The sequence below is a fragment of the Tachysurus vachellii genome, chromosome 14 (assembly GCF_030014155.1).
Source record: "Tachysurus vachellii isolate PV-2020 chromosome 14, HZAU_Pvac_v1, whole genome shotgun sequence".
NCBI classification, from domain to species: domain Eukaryota; kingdom Metazoa; phylum Chordata; class Actinopteri; order Siluriformes; family Bagridae; genus Tachysurus; species Tachysurus vachellii.
This window is the reverse complement of record NC_083473.1, coordinates 19901789-19921111: the sequence shown is the minus strand read 5'-3', so window position 1 is coordinate 19921111 and position 19323 is coordinate 19901789. Positions and strand designations below refer to the sequence as shown.

Genomic DNA, 19323 nt, shown 5'->3' with positions numbered 1-19323 from the left:
GATACTTTAGACCTTTATGAGAAAGTGCGTAAATAAGGAATGAGTTTTAAAGACAGTTTTCTGACTACTGAATACAGACGTGCAATTTATTCATTAAGTAAGATTGCTGTCATGATGCGCTTGTTCTGCTGTGGTCCAGGACACTGTACTGTACTGTCTTTTGGAAAAGCACAATGTATAATAAACACATGAATAGAGAAGTGCGCATGCAGAGTGCTTAATTGTCTGTGGGTGCGTCCCAATCAGCTCCTAGCTCTCTAGGTGGTGAATCTGTGTACTGTATACACAAGTTAAGGTTCTGGCGCAGACTTATTGTACTCACTACACATTGGGACACTGATGACTCAATTTCATCAGCAGTCACATTTTATATTTTTAAGGTATATACGTCATATAAATGTGTTCGCTTAATCACACATGTTTATATCATGGTACTTCAGGCAGGATTGTTGGTTAGTTTAAGTCAGGGGTGGCCAGAGACCAAGAGCCACATTTTTAACTTCATGTGTTACCGCAAATAGCCACATCATACACATGAGCACACATGATCATCACCTTTTTTCCCTGCCATTTTGAGAGCGAACTTGACACAAATTGTTTACTTAAATGATCTTGCTCCTACTGGGAAACTTTGAGGTATTTTCATTCCACTCACATGCGCGTTTGACGAAAATAAGGTATTGAACTCAAGCGAAGCGAATACGCATATTAAAAAGACACAAATGCAAACTTCGATATGAACGTAAGAGCCGCATGAAACAGGGCAAAGCGCCGTATGCGGCTCTGGAGCCGCGGGTTGGCCACCCCTGGATTAAGTGTTTAATATTTCTCTCTCTCTCTCTCTCTCTCTCTCTCTCTCTCTCTCTCTCTCCCATTTTCTACCGCTTATCCGAACTACCTCGGGTCACGGGGAGCCTGTGCCTATCTCAGGCACCATCGGGCATCAAGGCAGGATACACCCTGGACAGAGTGCCAACCCATCGCAGGGCACACACACACTCACGCAATCACACACTAGGGACAATTTTCCAGAGATGTCAATCAACCTACCATGCATGTCTTTGTACCGGGGGAAGAAACCGGAGTACCCGGAGGAAACCCCCGAGGCACGGGGAGAACATGCAAACTCCACACACACAAGGCGGGAATCGAACCCCCAACCCTGGAGGTGTGAGTCGAACGTGCTAATCACTAAGCCACCGTGCCCCGTGTTTAATATTTAGTTAAAAAAAAAAAAACATTAAACACTTTTCTTTAGACTCAAAATAAAATATATAACGTAACTAATCACTGCAACCCACAACAAAGATAACGATACGCTACTTACATTTCTATACAAAGTTGGTTGAAAGTTTTTTCGTTTGCCGTTCTTTACGAGATGAAAGGCTTCAGAGAATATGACGTAATTTACTGTAAAGGAACAGGAGCATTGATAGTGAGTTACCTAGTCTCCTAGTCTCCTAACAACTAAGATCAACTGATTAAAAGGTTGAATCAGATGTGTCTTCTGCCTGATTGGAATGAAAACCTGCATCCACTTAAACACTTTGAGGATCAGACTGGAGACACAATATATAGAAATCATATAGAAACCATCATATAGAGATCTATACATCAGAGCCTGACAAGTAAAGTAATGAATAATGGATGACAAAATAAATGCACTCTCTTTTTGACTGTGAGCACCTAAAGTGCTTTTCTGTAGAAATGCCACTTTTGTTTCTAAGTGTGATGGGTTTGGGAATTTCATTTTTCAATAGCACTGCTGCTGAATGACGTATATGTTATTTTTGCTCTGCTCTAAACATGCAGGACTCTAAACATTGTGTGGAGATCATCCAGTCCAGTTCATCTTTGGATGTTTTTTCACCTGAAGAAGAAGATAATCCATACGAATCAGTGACGACGGCTGTCACGCGTAAACCCTGCTCACTGGACATCCACCTCCTTAACTCCTGTCCCCGCAATGGTCAGTTATTCTACATTATCCATCTATCCATCCATCCATCCATCCATCCATCCATCCAATCACACACTGGGTTTCTGTGACAGCTTTTACACTTTTTATGCCTTTGAACTCAACTTAATCTCTCAGGAAAAATGTTCACATGCAACTTAAAGGAATGTTAGAAAATTTGTAAACCCCTTCAAAATTTTCTGTATGTCTGAAAATATTCACCTGAAATGTGACCAGATCAGAAAACCTGATACAAAATGATCCTAAAGCTATGTGATCCTTCGTTTTTAGTAACTGGAGTGTGGAGTAATAACTTCACCCAAATGTTTCCGGTAATTGGTGATCAGTTTAGAGGTTGAAAAGAGGTTTGAGGTTTAGAGGTTGACAAGAGGTTGAAAAGAGGTTGTATGGCCAATCGCTCCATACAAAACTGCTTCAGTTCACTGATATGTACCTGCATGAACCGCACCTTTTAGATTCTTCCACAACAGTCCCCTGACAACATACTGTAGTAGCGGTGGCTCAAGTGGTTGAGGTGCTGGCTTATTGATTAGAACAGGGGAGTCAAACTCAAATTCACAGTGGGCCAAAATATAAAACTGAGATAAAGTCATTGATCTAAGCCAGATACCTGGCATCTTTTCTTAGATGCAAGTTCATCAATGTCTGGGGTCAGGCTCTGAGCTGAGGAAATTCTCAGGATGGATTGAAGGTGTTCATCACTGAGTCGACTCCTGTGAGGTGTTTTGTTCAACTTCATAATAGAGAACAGTTGCTCACATGTGCTGCCGAACATAGAGAGCTTGGGTACGTCATTGGGGCATTGTGTCAGGGAAACTGCAGCACCAACAGAGTCATACTTTGATTTGAGCGTGTCACTACACTGGAGTTCAATTAGCTCCATTTGGAGGTTGGTTGGTGCGCTTTCCACGTCGATCACAAATGGATTAGTGAGCAGTTCAAATCAGCCTTTCTGGGCTTCAAAGTCAGCAAATCGTCGTGAAAACTTGCCGCTGAGTACGTTTATTTTTTCAGCAAACTGTGTTCTAGGCAGCACGGCAGGAGAAATTTGCTCTTTCATGGTTTGGCAGCATGGAAAATGACCCAAGTTTCCTTGCAGCATCTGAGTCTTCCACAGACACAACTGTGGCAAGGCATTCTGGGATTTGTAGTATTAGCGGAGCATGTGGCTAGCCAGCTGTAATGCACATTTGATATGATCTCGCGGGCCAAATATAATTACACCAGATTTTGAGTTTGACATATGTGGATTAGGAGATTTGGATTTAAGCCCTGGCTCTGCCAAGCTGCCACTGTTGGGCCCTTGGGCAAGGCCCTCAACCCTCTCTGCTCCAGAGGTGCTGTATCATGGCTGTCCCTGTGCTCTGACCCCAACCTGCAAAGATGGTAAATGTAATAAAAGAATTTCACTGTAATGTATTTGTGACAAAATAAAGGTGTCTATTTCTATTAAAAATTTAAGGGCTTAACGACTTTGACCATAACAAAATATAAAATTTCCTCTTTTAGTTATTTCTTTGCAGACTTATCTAGCTACATGCATCAAGTACGATTAAGTTCAGAGACAAATACCCTGATATAGAATTTAATGATAAAATACAGAATCCAGAGTCCAAGCCATTGTGGTCCCAAGGCAGAAGTCAGCCCCAAACAGTGATACTGCCACCACCGTGCTTCAAGACTGTAATGAGGTTCTTATGTTGGCTCACAGTATTTGGATTTCACCAAACTATTTCTAAATGATTTAAAGCAAAAATGTCTATTTTTAATATTCATCTGTCCATTCGTCTAACCAAAGTGGCTGTATTCTTTTCGGAGATTACGGCCTTCCTTCCTGTACTTTTCTGCCATGCAAACATACTGTAGTTGTTCAATGTTTGCCTGATGGAGGACTGGTGAACACTGACATTCCTCAACGCAAGAGTGGCCTGTAGAGTCAAGAGTCAAGAAGCTTTTATTGTCATTTCAACCATATATAGCTGTTGCAGTACATAGTGAAATGAGACAACGTTTCTCCAGGATCAAGGTGCTACATAGAAACAAAGACAGGGCTAAAGACTTGTAAGTAGTCTTAGCCACATAAAGTGCAACTGTGCAACCTGGTGCAAACAGTGCAGGACAAGACAAACAAGACAGACAAGACAGTGCAGGACAAAAGACAGTGCAGGACTAAAGACAGTGCAGGACCAGACAGTGCAGGACAATGACAGTGCAGACACAAGTTACAAGACAATACAAAAAGTACAAAAACTGTAGGTCCTTATATATAACCTGCAGTGTTTTTGTGACTCACCCTTTGGAGTGATTGTAGTTTGATGGCCGCTTGAGAGTAAATGTGTCACCTGGATTGGTGGAGGCCAAGCTATTTTCCATCCTGGTGTGGACCCTTTTTCTGAGGTTCTCACCAGTCTCCTTTGACCAAGGCATGGCACACTTCCATAAAGTGAAAAGAAATAAACACTTCCATAAAGAAATGTTTAACACATACAGTAAATTATAGAACAAGGTGTGTTGCAGTTACTGTCTTCTTTCTGAGATTAATGTCTTTAGTTACTAAACTTTCAACTACACACACACACAAACCCACACACACACACACACTCGTTTTATTTAAATCATCTGTTCAGTCCAGTGTGATGCTAAATATCATCCATAAAAAACAAACTTTATACAGGTATAATATTACTCCTAACTGTGCCAGAAGTGCAGGATAACAGATAACAATATTAAAGTATAAGATTGCACGGTCCAGATTTTGGCTCAAATTTCCATCTACACACCCACTCCTGTTGTGAAGAAATGGCCAGATTTCTGCTGTGGTTGCATTGGCATGTTCTGAGACTTAGGTTGTCGTGGAAACAGCCCAGGCGAGTCACCTGTGGGTTGCTATGGCGCTGTGCTGCTTCGGAGCTGCGCTGCCTGTAGGCAGGCTGATTCACACCTGCTGAAGCAAAGCGAGAGGGTTTCTGTGAGTCAGGACCCACCATCACACTGTTTACATAATGCTGTATGGTTCTGTGAAGCTTTAGGCATGTGTGCGGCTGCAGGATTTATTAAAGATACATTATTAAAGCTTATTTATAGGAATTTATTTTTCTGCCAGACAAGACATCATGAATGAATATGGTGTAATCTGAGTAATAGTATCCCGTGTTTTCTCGTATCACTTTTCAGTAGAATGTTTGGCACATGAGAGTGTTTAAAGTCCTTGACTTTAATGGAGTGACGCTCTTACTGAGACACAGCATGCAGTCAGAAGAGGATTGAGGAGTTTTAGAGTTTCACAGGGTTTCACAGAGACACTTGAAGAAAATTAGTTTAGATTAGCACTTTTTGTTCCCAACTTTCTAATTTAGACCTGACGGTAAAGTTAATACCAAATCTACATTAGCCTTCACTGCAAATAAAGAGCAAACCTGTTCGGGAACATGGTGCAAGCTCAGTGGTTAAGGCGTTGTACCTTAGGTCCACCAAGCTGCTGCTGCTGCTGCTGCTGGGTCCTTGAGCAAGTCCCCTTAACCCTCAGTTGCTCAGGTGTTAAAAAATGAGATCAATGTAATATTTATTTAAATGTAAATAACAAATTAAAAATGTTAAAATGTCTTTTATAAATTGTGTTTTTAAAATGTATCTAATATTTCTTGCATGTAATGACCATAAACAACATTTTTCCCTAAAAAAGAAAAGAATAATAATAATAATAATAGTAATAATAATAATAATAATAATAATAATAATAATAATAATATAATTTTACCAAGATTTTGGATTTGTTTTCTATCTATCTATCTATCTATCTATCTATCTATCTATCTATCTATCTGGAAAAAAAGAGAAAATACTACTTACATATTATTTTTTTATATTTTGCTGTTATTTTGTGGAGTATAATAGTAGTTTGTGGAAAAATAATTACTCCATTTGTTGTCAATGTTTTCTGCCATGCATCACACTCCATTGCTAACACTACTTGGTATCAGGTTGTGTAGGTGAAAGTTACTTAAGAAAATAAAGCAATAATATACTGTACGAATAAAATAATGAGAAAACGATTTGTGTGTGTGTGTGTGTGTGGCTGCTAACTTTCTGATAGCGTACAGTAGCTCTCAACCTTCCCTGTAGGCTAAGCTCCCTACATTGATGCTCTGTCAGTGGTAGGCTAAAATATCCTCTCCTATGATTAGATGATTATATGAGTGTGTTAAGTATTCAGTCTTGTCCTTCATCAGTGAAGACAAACGTACTAAAGTGTAGCAAACGGCTCCTTCACAGCTTGCTTACAGTTACATTCAGCTCCAGAGTCGAGGAAAAGAGGGACACAATCTCATTGTGCTATGCTGAACGAGACTGACAGTTTTTTAAATTATTAACACAGTGCAGTTTAGTGCTTCATGAATATTCCTGGGTCATTTGCATAAGAAAGGAAGGCAAGGGAGAAGAGAAGAGAAGAAGGGAACAACCCCAGTATATATGACGGTTTTGTGTGGGGGTGTGTGTGGACATATTTAAAGATTCTTGGTGTGGTTTATGTCTGATGGACATGTCTCTGGTACAGTCTATGTTGCCTTTGTAATTCTTTTGTTTCTATGTTATTTGTATAACAATGAACATTTTCACAAAGCAGCATTGAAATCTGGAGTTAAATTTAAATTTAAATTTATCCGTGTTTATTCATGTTCCTTTTTAATAGGAAAGGCCAGAGTGAGCGCATTAAAATGTGACAACCCCAAGCTGTTACTTTACATACTGCACTTATTGATCAGATACTTAGAAAGGAACTTGAATTCTCACTTGTTAAATCCATCTAATGGATAGACATTGATATCAAGACTCTGTCTGAAGTACTGGATTGTCAGTGGAAGTTCTTCTGCCAGATGGATAATTTGCAGAGACTGGAACAGAAGATGGCTGATCTACCCTTAAGCAAGCTGTCCCATGACTCATCACCTACCAAACCCATTACTTAGGTTCCACAGAGGTAGAGAGAAACGCTGGTGAAAAGCTTGGTGAAAAGATCTGGGGTGTTATTTGCTTGCCTGATTAGACAAACCATCCATCTTGATCTATTCTTAGACACTGATTCCTACATCAAGAATGTTTATATGAAGAAGAAGTTCGGGACACTGACTACACTGAAGCAGAAAGAGCACTAAGAGTTAGGATCAAGTATGTCACGCTTAATGAAGGAATCAGTTCGGCTTTCACTGCTCTCTTTGTATCATATCATGGAAAAGCCTTGGAAATTTTATTTGTACCATCAAAGCTACTTCAATTTTTTACCGGATGTTGGAGCTTTCTTATAGTCTGTGGGACTATTATTTATTTATTTATTTATTTATTTATTATTTCTTTCAAGATTTTTTGAATTACATTGAAATATTGTTCCTGGCTCATTTATTTTCAAGAATGAATTGTTTTTAGTTGGATCAGTCATGTAACTGATCTGAACTGTAACATTATAGGCATTTAGAGGCTGAGATTTCTAAACCATTACTTAAAATGTCTGAAATATGAGAAACTGGTTATCTTTCTTTCCTGATATTTGTTTTGTCTGCTTTGTGTTGGCAAATTCTTGTTTGTTATCTTGATCTGTGGATTGATTTGTTTAACTATATGTTTAATGAGGCATGGCCGGGTTCATATTGGCGAAGGGCAACAAGTGATTCAGGAGGATGAAGGGATGCAGTTTTCTAACTGTTTTTTTTAAACTTGTTTGTCATAGAACATTGGCAGAGATTAGTTTCTTTTCTTTAATCGTTTTCAGTTTAATACATTGCAAAACAACAACAACAATAACAACAACAACAACAACAACAACAAACAGACCATAGATGGTATAACATTTTTAGTAATATTTTTTAAATGCCATAGTTTCATGTCACCAACCCATCCAGCTATGAGATACTGGTCTGGTAGTATTCAAAGTCCTCAGACTCTTGCCAATGTATGGAGATGGATTAATGATCTTCGTAATGTGAATGTTAGATTTGGTGACTTCTGTCCTTTGTGAGATGGATCAGAACAAATGACCAGTGATTATTTGTGCATACAGTTTCTAGTATGTTTTTACATTTTCTTGAAGCTTATTAAGTGTTTGTGTGTAGAGTTCAGTGACTGAACATATGGGTGGATGTCGTGCCAGATATTTAAAAACTAAGCCAGAATGTCTCTGAGGTTCTCTAGCTTGCTGAAGAAGAGTTTTAAATCCGCCCATTTTAATTTTAGTGAATAAAATAAAAAAAAAACTAACCTGGATGCCTCTTTTAGGAGTTAATTGTGATGACATTATGATGATAATTAAAAGCATGTAGTTGAGTTTTGTGGTAAGCTAGAAATGACAATTCAACCTCATGAATTTGTTTGAACTGTACAACGCAAGACCTGAAGCTGAAGAAGCCACCTTTATTTTGTCACATACAGTAGACATCACAGCACAGTGAAATTCTTTCTTCACATATCCCAACTTTGGAGGTTGGGGTCAGAGCACAGGGTCAGCTGTGATACAGCACCCCTGGAGCAGTGAGGGTTAAGGGCCTTGTTCAAGGGCCCATCAGTGGCAGCTTTGCAGTGCAGGGGCTTGAACCCCGACCTTTCCGATGAACAACCCAGAGCCCAGAGAAGCTATTACTGAGATTACAGCTCAGCGGCGTCCATTTATCATCTTTAATGATTTACACTTTTGACAAATTTGATAGTTCTGCTTTAAACTCTCAGTGGGGAGATCTTTGCAGTTTTTTTTGGTGTGCGACTCATTTTGTTGTCCAAACTAGCTCTTTAACAAACTAGCTACGTGTTAGATAATGTTAACAAACCAAAACACTTTGAAGGGAATAAGAAGGGAATAAGACACTCATAAAGTGGACTGCTAGAAATCATTGTTAATGCCACTCTACATGTTCTACATGAAGTCTGAATGATGAGTCAGATAAAACATGCTAATGAGAGTTCTGAGATTGTGCTCAGGCTCTTTTCTACCAGCAGATCTCTCCTGAGTCACGTCTTCTTTCCTCTCACGCTTGGATTGGAAATCATTCAGATTTAGATTTGTTAGAATGCCTGTAGGAGTCACAGGGGCAAAATGCAGAAGCCATACTCCTTACACATGACAATTTTCAGTATAATTCCATACACTAAAAAAGCATGTTTATCCAAAACTGCTGTATAATGAAAGTCTAAGGGGAGACTGACAGGAAGTGCAAGCAATTGCATTTCACAAAACAAAGGGTGGGGAGTGCAAAAGGCAGGAACACACAAAAACAGGGATTGCAACAAAAAATAATTAAAATAAATAAATAATAAATAAATAATAATAAGGTTCACAGTGAAAAATACCAGATCATGCATGAAAAAATAATGAAACACATGCTCAAACACAATCCAAAAATGCACATCAAATGGGCAGAATTCAGTCATGGGCAAAACACAACAGAAAAACAAAGGCTTAGTAACATCACAAGCCATAGAAAACTAAGCATATACAGTGATACCTCGAGATACGAGTGCATTGACATACAAATTTTTTGAGATACGAGATGTGATTCGCCCAAATTTTTGCCTTGAGATACGAACAAATTTATGAGATACGAGCATCCGAGCAGACGCCGCCGAACAAAGACCCACAACAACAACGTGTACTCTGTTCCCCCTGCCTCAGCTTCCCGTGTCTCACTCGGTTAGTGTTTGTGTAGCTCGCTTTGTTAACACTTGTGTAAAGCTGTGCTCGTATTTTTTGCTTTTATTTTGCATACAGTACAACTTTTTAATCAACTTTTTAAGTTTTTTCGCATTTAAAACCATGGGTCCTAAAAAAGTGAGTGTAAAGGACAGTGCTGTGAAGAAGAAGATGATGTCTATTGAATTAAAACGGGAAATCATAGAAAAACATGACCAGGGTATGCGAGTGAAAGACAGTTAAGTTCATTAATTTTAAGTTTAGTTAAGTTCCATTTAAGTGTAAAGTAGCATTAAGAGTGTACAGTAACGAGTAAGTGAAGGAAACAAAATTGTATGTACGTGACAAAATTCCTCTTAACTCCTCCGCCTGTTTACTCCTCCCTCAACCTCCGTGCGCATCGTCCGTTAGCTCAAGTCATCTGATCTCCAAGGTAAATAGTACACTTAAAAACCAGTTTATTTTTTTCTCTTTTATTACTGTATGTTTTTATACAATATTTGTCCTTTATAAATACAGGTACTGTACATTCTTCATATTCAAAACACATAAACAAAACAACTGGAGTGGAATTTTGTGAGCTGGAACGGATTAATGGGATTTCAATTAATTTAAATGGGGAAAATTGCTTTGAGATACGAGCAAAGTCACAGAACGAATTAAACTCGTATATCGAGGTATTACTGTATCTCAGGAAGAGGCAAGGGGCTTAAAAAGAGGAATGCCTTGGATTCAGTCAGGTTCCACATTAACATTAACAATGAATAGCATTTCTCTGGAAATTGCAGTGAGTAGATGCAGTGAATAAATATATATGATGTAGTGATGTAGAAGGAAAGGCAATGTGATGTGAGGGAAAACGACTCATTGCTGAGTGTAGATCAACCGTGTGATTCATTACTTGTTTTATTCTAAACTCTACATTTTATACAAGGAATAACAGTCTGCTCCATGACTGGTGTATTGCCTCTGGCTTTCTGAGTGGTGTGAATAGCTTTGGTGTGTTGAATTTGAGCTGTGAATGTGTTTACTTGATGAGGTAGTTCCTCTCACCCATCACACACTCCATTCATTTGAGTTTTTCCTTTCTCACACTCTGAAGACTAAATACTAAATTTTCAGTACAAGAAAACATTTTGAAGAGTCTCAAATTATAATTCATTAAACTATCTATCTATCTATCTATCTATCTATCTATCTATCTATCTATCTATCTATCTATCTATCTATCTATCTATCTATCTATCTATCTATCTATCTATCTATCTATCTATCTATCTATCTATCTATCAAGGCCACTCTTTGAATGTTTCGACTGCCGATGTGGAGCAGCGTAACCATGGTGATGACTACAGCAGTCTGACTCCAGACTGTTCCCCTCCCTCTCCTGCTACTGCACTAAAGAACATTGAGAGAGTTATCCGCCCCCAGGTATATATACACACACACACACACACACACACACACACACACTCACGTCTGTGCACCCATTATAACGTTATTCTGTTCTCAGTGTTAATGCGACTTTCTGAGATAACAGCAAAAAGTAATCGTCTGTGCATCGGTACACACACACACACACACACACACACACACACACACACACAAAGATACAGGAGGATGTTCTGAATATCTGAGATCCCCTTAACACTTCACTGATGTGCCTTGTTTAACACATCTACCATTTACACAGAATGTTACGTCTCACCCTCTGTTCCTGGTCCCAACATTTATAGATTTATAGATGATTATGATTTTATACACACACTATGTGCTTGGTCTTGGTTTGTAGGCTTACACTTAAACCCACAGTCACAGTATACTATATATACTGTATATATAGATCTATAAAAATGCACAGTGGAGTCCAATACATTTATTTATGCTGAAAAACTGATTCTATACTAAGCCATTTTTCAGAGTACTCCTCTTCATTTTTTTCACTTAAACTTCAACATTTAAATGACCTGCAGAGAAATCCATCCAAATCCATTTAAAGTCACAGATAACGTTAGTGTATTAATGTCACAAAATTCTTTATGTACTAGTCAGTGATACCAATGCTGCTAGAATTTCAGAATTTCATTATCAGTTCATTCTTACACACTTCACATGAGGTTACATTTGTACATACAGTAAGTCTGCTGCCCAGAGACATAGCTCATATACTGCAAACATAGCTCATATACTGTACTGTTTAAACTTTGAATGTTGCAGAGGTCTTATATTTTAGTATTAATAGTGGAAACCACGATGAAGGGAACAAATGCACAATTCATTCTTGTCATTCTGGCTATATTCATCATTTAACCTTTTGCACGTATGTTCTTTAATGTTTCTTTGATCCATGCATAACATCCAGAATTAAAGGCTTCCTCGTTCAACCTAAATGTTTCTTATTTTCTAATATGTCATCTTTGTCATTTACATAACTGAAGCTTCATGTAGAATTGTCCTGCCAATCATGTAGTTTCCACCAGGTTATTTTCTGAGATCTGGGTATTGCCATATGATAAAATTCCCCGAAATAGATCAGATATGTCTCTTTGTATGGTGACATCGATGCTGGTGCTTCTTCTGCTATGCATACAATGATGATTATATTTATGAAGAGACCCAGAGGAGGTGTTTTGTTTGCAGTTTAGAAAACGGAAACTTTAAAGCTTTGCAATCATGCTCCATTAACTTCCACCATAAGCCTTCTGCTGAAACTCATTACATAACATCATTATAAGCCCTGGTTATTGGAATAAATGTAAGAATTGACCAAAAGTAAAAGTCAATTTACACTTTAAGATTATATATTTTGTTTTGATGATACAGATAACAACAACAGTATTAATACACTGCTGCGCTGATACTGATACTGATACTGATACTGATACTGATGCTCCTGTTCTTATTCATATCAGCCCTATGCCATGCTCATATACTCTATAATCTCTTTTCTCTCAGGATGAAAACTGCAGCTAAAACCGCTAAAAAATGTATATTAACATTTTTCAATTTTCCCAAAGTGTGATAACTGAACAGATTTATCACTCATACTCTTTTACGCTGCTGCTCGAGACACACTTAAGCCTGATCACTCTCACTCTGACACATTCAGCCAGATGTTATTACATGTGTAAATGCACCTGTCTCTCTAAGCCTTGTTGATTGACACCCAACTATCTGCCTCTGCACTCCTTCAGTTAAAGAAGATGATTTTAGTTTTGTGTAGCAGTCATCTTTTGCACCTAGAAGTGAGTAAGAACACAGGAAACATGTTACTATTACGCAATACCCAATACACCAATATACCAATGCATGTGAAAATTAAGATGCAATCCAAATACAAGACATGCGAAAGATGGTCAGAGAGAAACACATTGCTGAAGCCTTGACCGTGTGATTAAGAGAGTTATAAATGTGTGGCAAACTCTGTAGGAAGAAAAGTTCTCATTTACAGTTTAATATTATACAGTGAGGTCCATCAAGGTCAGCAAGAAACCAAAAATGGAAAAAAGAAAAAAAAAAACATTCCCAGTGGATGTTCGAAAATGCAGTTATTTTGGGTTGTAATGGAGAAATGTAGCTAGCAGCATTACATCATACTGTGACTACAGTCTCTATAGATATACAGCCCTCTCACAGACTGTAGTCACCGTATGCTTTAATGCTGCTAGCTACTGGGTATTGATATGTTTAAACCTCCACTTGATCTTTAATGTTAGTGTCAATCTCTTTTGGTTAGACTGTTTTTTCATTTCTACAACAATATACTGAAATGCCTTAAAGGCCTAGTGATGTTATAAATTGTTACAGTTATTGCCGAAATATTTCTAGAAATGGATCATTCCCACGTAGGATTGCAAAGCCTGCCATCCTTGATCCTACGCACACGTACACACCAGGAATGATCAAGATGTTTCACTTAGCTATGTGGATAAATCCTGATGATTTTATACAAACATAGGAATATGAGACACAGGGGACTAAACAGCAGCAGAGCTTATCACTGCCTTGGACCCAAACAACCACATGTACTGTATATTTCATAGCTGTAGCCCCATGAGCTTGGAGGTTAGCGATGTTAGTAGTGCTAATTGGACCTGACATTACATGTGTGATGTAATGCACACATACTCACAGACATTTTTCATGTTGTCATCTACATCGTTGCTGGATTTTGATCTGGAGTACATGATTCTTCATCCCACAGTGAAACTTTTTCTGAATGACTCAACATTTGTCTTTCTTCCTTTCTTCACAATAACCCTTTCATCAGCAAATCAGCTATTCTAAAACTTTTGGTAGAATTTTATTCAGAACTCCACTAGAAGATGAAGTAATACATGGAGACTGATTGTTTATATCTTACTGATTTACCCTTACCAAGAGTGACTTACAGTTTTTATTTTATTTCAATTTATACAACTGAGCAATTGAGGGTTAAGGGCCTTGCTCAGGGGCCCCAGCAGTGGCTGCTTGATGGACCTAGGATTCGAACTCATGACCCTCCGAGCAGTAATCCAACGCCTTAACTACTAGGCTACCACATCACATTTACGTTGAACCTTTTATGAAATAGCCCATGCATAAAGCAGTGAGGCTCAATTCAATGTAATACAGTTTTATTTATTTAGTGCTTATAAGAATGGATATTGCCACAAACAACTTCACAGACATCCGGATATAGATTTAGATTCCTAATGAGCAAACCCAAACTGTCTACCCTGAGGCTGTCGGATTCTCTCAAGAGTCTTCCGGGTGTCTGTGGCTAGTGGATAGTTATGAGTCATTACACATCCACACCTGTTTACTATAAATTCAGACAGTAGTGTGTGTGTATTTAAAGGATGCTCAGTATGAGAAGTTTTGAGTCATTTCTATTTATTCTAGCTTTATATCTGAGTAATGAAGAAGATATTTGGATATTGGATATTTCAGCTTTAAGGGTATCCATGTGGTACTATCCAAATCAGCAGCAAGTGTTTATCAGTTGAAGGAAGCTCAAAACAGAAATAAGGGTTAAAACAGAAGTGGGTGTGGCCAATACCAGAGGATGATTTTGCTTATTCTAACTCTGCCATTATGCCCTAGAAACACTGAAACACATTAATTAGCATGGCTTTATTTTCATTTAGAAATTCTAACAACTGGCCTAGACTTAAGGATTGAGCCTGTGGGTGAGTCTCAAACACTATTTGGAAGTTTCTTCGTTAACTGTTGTGCATTGTAAGAAAAGCTCCGGCCCCTGCTGGAATCTTCATTGTTCTGGCTACTAATAAAGAGCCTGCACCTTACTCTGGTGTGAGAGCATTTAGTGTCTTATACATCATCAATAGTGTTTGAGAATCTCTGTGAAATTTCACTAGTGTAGTGTGGATAAGACAGGAAAGATCTGAACCTGTTGGAACCTGTTGGAACATCATGACAACGAAGCATAATGCAACCTAGATATAACAAAAACATGAAGTAGATATTCTGCATCGTGCTGTGCCTTTATAACTCTTCTGAAATAAAAAATAGTATTATTGTAATATTATATAAATGAGCATGACACCTGGGGTGCTGTAAAGAGAACTCAGACTCAGGAGGCAGGCATGAGAGAGAGAGCGAGAGAGAGAGAGTCTGTTTATTTTTCGTTGTTGTATTTCAGCATGCAAAAATTTCCAAATAGAAATGTTAGAAAATAAATTATACTGTCACCTTCACACTCACACACGCGTTCAGCAAAATACTGTCAAATCGTCTAATACTGTCACCCTCCATTCACAAACTGGCACTCAACCGCAAACCTCCTGCAATAATGTGCGACAAACAAGAAACACAAGATTCAATAATCACAACAACAGCTTTAAGTGTTCCATTTGATGTACGTGAGAGGCCTTTAGGGTTACTGATTAACAGGGGCGGTTCTAGAGGTGGGGCCACAGGGGCCCTGGCCCCTGCTGAAATCTGATTGGCCCCTGATTGGCCCCCGTTCCATCAATCGTCGACGAGAAGAGCAACTAGAGATTTTTTCACAACGATCACAGATGCAATTCCACCCCCCCAAACAATTGTCGGCACTCGAGCGTTAGAAAAAGGAATGACTGCCTAAATGAATTTGCACCATACTAAATAAATTATTTTGTATGCTTGAATGTACCCTGTACTTGGCCCCTGAATGTAACATGTGGCCCCTTAATGGCCCCTGTTACAGAAAAATCCTAGAACCGCCACTGCTGATTAATAAAGCTACTATAATATCGTACTTATGGTACCACAAGCTGCACTAAGACCAATCAACATAAACAAGGAGACCAAAGTCTGTTCAAAGTCCGGTGGTCATTTACCACTTTAACCAGTGCTGTTCTCAGTACTGTGCTAAGCCCTAAATCCTGACTGACAGATTTCTTGAATGTGATTCATACATAAGTATTGCTTTGCTGTGCTACAGTTTTTTCTTAGATCTTTGATATTGGCCTATAGTTAGACAGCTGATAAAGTTCAAGGTTAGATTATATTGATCAGTGGTTTGATTATTACGTAAAGGCTTTAGGTACAGAGTCTGTTCTAAGGTTGACTAGACTGTATGCTAGATGAGTGTACGCTGTCAACTTTTCACTTTCTCTTACAGGGTTAATCTAATAACTGACCTCGATTGAATCTAAAAAAGGATACAAATACCGTTCTTAGAGCTTCTCATGGCTCATCAGTTACTGATTTATCTGTCTTTAAAGTAATATAAGTCAAGTACAACCGGAGAAAACACAAAATACAAGTTTTAAAACTGATCCTGTGTGGAAAAGTGATTGAATTATTAGTCATTTAATTAGACCAAATGTAGACATACAGTAGTTGTTGCATTCACTTTTTCCTTCAAATAAACTAATCATTTAAAAACTTTTCTCATGCTCTCTTTATCTTACATTACATTAAGTTTAACAAATGATAAAATAAAATAAAATTTTAGTAAATCACGTTGGGAGGAAATACTTTTTCATAATACTGTATATGTACATGAGAGCTTACAGTCTGCATATTATAGGCAGTGCTGGAATACAGAACAAAACAGATTGATCCATCCAAACTAATTCAGCCTAATTCAAGTCAGATGAACATAAATGACTGTCTTTTAGCTCCAAATACTTCCCTATTGCTCTGGATGTTTCTATTCCAGTGTGGAAAATTTCCCTGGTGTTTATGAAGTCTCTTGGTGTGAGCTGCATGGCAGCTGTGCTAAATGAGCTAATATAAAAGCTAATGCTCTCTAAAAACTAAAGGAGCGACTTAGAAAAGAGGCCACAGGAATCCCTCTGCACAGATGGCAGAACCAAGGCTAGAAGCATGCTAGTGCTAATGTGTTATCCTTCGCTTAAAAAGAGTCCCACTTCCCAGTGTAAAATAGAAGGTCACGATTCTCAATCATGAAGCTGTGTTTTCCGGGGTATAGTCAGACTGGATTAGCATCTGTGGTATAAGAGATCTTTTGTGTGCAGTATGTTCCAGTGGGAGACTTAATGGCATTCATCACCCTGCAGTCCTTGGGCTCACAGAATAATTACCATAATTGCAATTCATAAATTTTTACTCTCAGCTCTTTTACTAAATAAAAGTTTATCAGGCATAAACGAAACGAAATATCAACCACAGGTAAAACACACACACACACACACACACACACACACACGCGCACACACTATGTGAGCATGGGAACATATCTAATTTAGCAGAAGATATTAGTGAGTCAGGTTTTGTGTGGAAGACTTGATGTAGATGAACAAGCATGGTGCGTTTGTTAACCAACCTTAATTTGGACATGACAGGCTCATTAGACAGAACACAGCCATCACATAATGACAGTTTGTGTTTGTATGTTAAGGTGACAAACAAGGCAATGTGTGTGTACGTGTGTGTGTGCGTGTGTTACAGGTTCATTAGCAACTACAGCTGTGAATTATTAGCGTTCCTTTGAGGTGTCTTGATGTGAACAGCTTGCTTACTGGGGCAGAACTGTGAGACAACGGATTTTGTTGCTAAACACACAAGTGATACGCATCCAAACTAACAAAGAGTTGAAGCTTATCGTGGGACGAGTTGTGTAGCTCATTCAACGCACACCTCACTCACAAACCAGCGCGCTTTATTCTTACTAAGAAAACTAATTCTCATGTACTGTACAGCAGTGTCAATGAAATATGGAAGACAGGGACAGCTGGGTTTTACAGCCATAATTACTATACAGCTACAGCATGAGGCAGTTGGGCAGTGAATGAATAATGTATGAGTTATCCTGGAGTTCCAATGTGTATGAGTACTATAAATCAGCACACCATACTATGACATACTGTGAACATATTCAGTCGACTCACTCAAATACATACCACTTCCAATTATTTTCACTGTGGTTACTAAATAAATCCTTCTAATTCAGGTAAATACCCAAGTCTGCTTTTGTGAATTGAGTGGAATTTTAAATGAATCTTCATTCTACCACCGGTAACATTTTGTACAACTACAGATTTGAAGAGTCCAGGAATTGCTGAGTCTGAATTTTATTTTTGGTTCAAGAATGGAACTGGCTCATTTTATTGTAGGCAGTTTTGCTGAATGCTGTGTCTGTGTGTACCCCTGGACAGACATTATCTTAGACTAGAAAAAGGGGGCAGACCTGACAGAATGTACTTAGAAAATGCTGGTGTCTAGACCGTAAATGTCTGTATTTTAATATGTAAGATCAGCTTCTCACAATGCAAGGACACATATGTTGTGCTAGCACATTTTGAGATGCACTAATGGAGTTTTGAGTAGGTGGTGTGTGTGTGTGTATATATATATATATATACGTATATATATATATATATATATATATATATATATATATATAAAATTTTTTTTCCTCCTCCGGGTGCTCCCTGTTCAGGGTCGCCACAGCAGATTGTGTGGTCCACATATTGGATTTGGCACAGGTTTTATACCAGATGCCCTACCTGACTCAACCCTCCCATTTTCATGAGTTCACTCTAAAGTGAATAGAACCCAGGCCATGGCAATGAGAGCGTGGGATCCTGCTGCTGGACGATGTATGATTTAGACGCCAACATTTTCAAAATACATTCAGTCAGGCAGGGCTGCCTCCTTTTCCTAGTCATGTTATAGTGTATATTTAAGTATCAGCTTTAGACCAGTCAGCATCTAGACACATTCAGTTGTTAAATTTATAACACTGACTATACACTTAACTGATCACTCATTACGGTTAGCCAGCTTGTGCCTTTTTTGCTGCTCACAAGAGTGAAAATGACATAATTACGAGCTCTGTTCCTGCTTCTGACGAATACGATATAATATAAGTTATATGCAGTAATCGTGCGTAGCCAGTATCTGCACATGGAGGTGTTTAAGCTGACAGGAGAAGCTCTGGAATGGTGCATAGAAGAGAGATTTTGATGCTTCATTCATTCTGAATCTTTCTTTCTCTGAAAAATATTGAAATATTTTATATTGTGTGTGTTTGTGTGAGGCAGGTCGTGTCATAAATGTGGCACTCACTCAGCAAGCATTTGGCACATATTAATTAATGTGACACCTATGATGCAACAGGAAGTGAAGATGATCCTTATGTAAGACTTCCTGTAGTTATACAACCAGACACAGTCATCTTCCTCATGTTTCTTTCTCTCAGTCTCTCTCAGCACATCCG

General features: G+C 38.4%; 1 protein-coding gene across 4 annotated transcripts in view; it reads left to right on the top strand.

Moving 5' to 3' along the window:
- The window catches only part of anks1b (ankyrin repeat and sterile alpha motif domain containing 1B), a 177583-nt gene that overhangs the window by 82806 nt on the left and 75454 nt on the right, over positions 1-19323 (top strand). For all 4 annotated transcript variants that reach the window (XM_060886360.1, XM_060886359.1, XM_060886361.1 and 1 more), the window contains 2 exons: positions 1813-1969; positions 10945-11081. In XM_060886360.1, the coding sequence (XP_060742343.1) occupies positions 1813-1969; positions 10945-11081 (294 nt within the window). The remainder of the gene's footprint in view (positions 1-1812; positions 1970-10944; positions 11082-19323) is intronic.